This window comes from Eimeria mitis, genomic scaffold, assembly GCF_000499745.2.
Source record: "Eimeria mitis Houghton genomic scaffold, Emh_scaff3667, whole genome shotgun sequence".
NCBI lineage: Eukaryota > Apicomplexa > Conoidasida > Eucoccidiorida > Eimeriidae > Eimeria > Eimeria mitis.
Genome location: NW_013572007.1, coordinates 1 through 1,698, shown reverse-complemented (window position 1 = coordinate 1,698; position 1,698 = coordinate 1). Strand labels below are relative to the sequence as shown.

The 1,698-nt window shown below is 42.4% G+C and overlaps 1 protein-coding gene across 1 annotated transcript in view; it reads left to right on the top strand.

The window, feature by feature from the left end:
• EMH_0068310 (Wd repeat protein, putative) overlaps nt 1–144 on the top strand; it is a gene marked incomplete at both ends in the record, with an annotated part of 3,802 nt that extends 3,658 nt beyond the window's left edge. Inside the window, one exon of the mRNA XM_013498727.1 lies at nt 82–144. Coding sequence (XP_013354181.1) covers nt 82–144 — 63 coding nt within the window. The remainder of the gene's footprint in view (nt 1–81) is intronic.
• Between the last annotated feature and the right edge of the window lie 1,554 nt (nt 145–1,698).

The following is a 1,698-nucleotide window of genomic DNA, read 5'->3' as shown; positions in this document are numbered from 1 at the left end:
TAGGGTTTAGGGTTTAGGGTTTAGGGTTTAGGGTTTAGGGTTTAGGGTTTAGGGTTTAGGGTTTGTATGTGTGGTTTATAGATGCTGATTGATAGTGGTTGTTACGTACACCTGACGAACTGGCATTCTCATCTCTACACCTAAGGGTTTAGGGTTTAGGGTTTAGGGTTTAGGGTTTAGGGTTTAGGGTTTAGGGTTTAGGGTTTGGGGTGTATGCGCAGCTCGGTCGGTTGCTGACCGGTGACACCAATGGTCAGGTGTATTTGTGGTTGCCTCGTGAGGGTGGTTGGGGTGTAGAGGAGCTATCGCATGCATCAACAGCAACAAATAAAAATAAAAATAAAAATAAAAATATAAATATAAATATAAATATAAAAAATAAAAATAATAAACACAACAACCCCACCATAGAAGAGCTGAAATGGAAACCACTAGAAGAAGCCCAAATATTCGCCGCAGCATCCAATGATGGATCCATCAAGTCAGGGTTTAGGGTTTAGGGTTTAGGGTTTGGGGTTTAGGGTTTGGGGTTTAGGGTTTGGGTTTAGGGTTTAGGGTTTAGGGTTTGGGGTTTAGGGGTTAGGGTTTAGGGTTTAGGGTTTGGGGTTTAGGGGTTAGGGTTTAGGGTTTAGGGTTTGGGGTTTGGGGTTTAGGGGTTAGGGTTTAGGGTTTAGGGTTTGGGGTTTGGGGTTTAGGGTTTGGGGTTTGGGTTTAGGGTTTAGGGTTTAGGGTTTGGGGGTTGGGGTTTAGGGGTTAGGGGTTAGGGTTTGGGTTTAGGGTTGAGGGTTTCGGGATAAGGGTTTAGGGTTTAGGGTTTAGGGTTTAGGGTTTATTGTATGAGCTCTCTGGAGTGTTTGCCTTACCAGCGCAGACCCTTAACCACATAAACCCTAAACCCTAAACCCTAAACCGCAATCCTTATACAACCCCTAAACCCTAAACCCTAAACCCTAAACCGCAGTTCTGAAGCAAACCCTAAACCCTAAACCCTAAACCCTAATGTGGNCCTAAACCCTAAACCCTAAACCGCAGTTCTGAAGCAAACCCTAAACCCTAAACCCTAAACCCTAATGTGGTGTATGCTCAGGCTATGGGATCTGCGTGCTGGCGTTGATGTGTGTAGTTTATGTTGTTGTTTATTTTCTGGTGGTTTAGCTGATGTAAACAGTATTGCGTTTTCTCCTCTAAACCCTAATTTTATTCTCTCTGGTGATGAGGAGGGTTTAGTGAGGGTTTATGATTTACGTTATATAGAGATGCCACTAGCAGAGATGAACTGGCACAAACAACCCATCACCGTAAACCCTAAACCCTAAACCCTAAACCCTCAAAAACCCTAAACCCTAAACCCTCAAAAGTCTAAACCCTTAAAATTTTAAACACGCTAAACCCTAATTCATACGAAAAAAAATATGTATTTAGTAAACCCTAAACCCTAAACCCTTATTTGCTTCAACATATATCCATACATACACAACTCTACACAAATAACATTCTAGGGTTTAGGGTTTAGGGTTTAGGGTTTAGGGTTTAGGGTTTGTGTGTTCAGTGTGTGGGCTGGCACCCAAAAGACGAAGCGGTGTTTGCTGCTTCTTCTTTAGATAATTCTCTCTCTATTTGGGACTTATCTGTAGAAAGAGAAAAAAATACACAAAACACAGGTGAGGGTTTAGGGTTTAGGGTTTAGGGTTTAGGGTT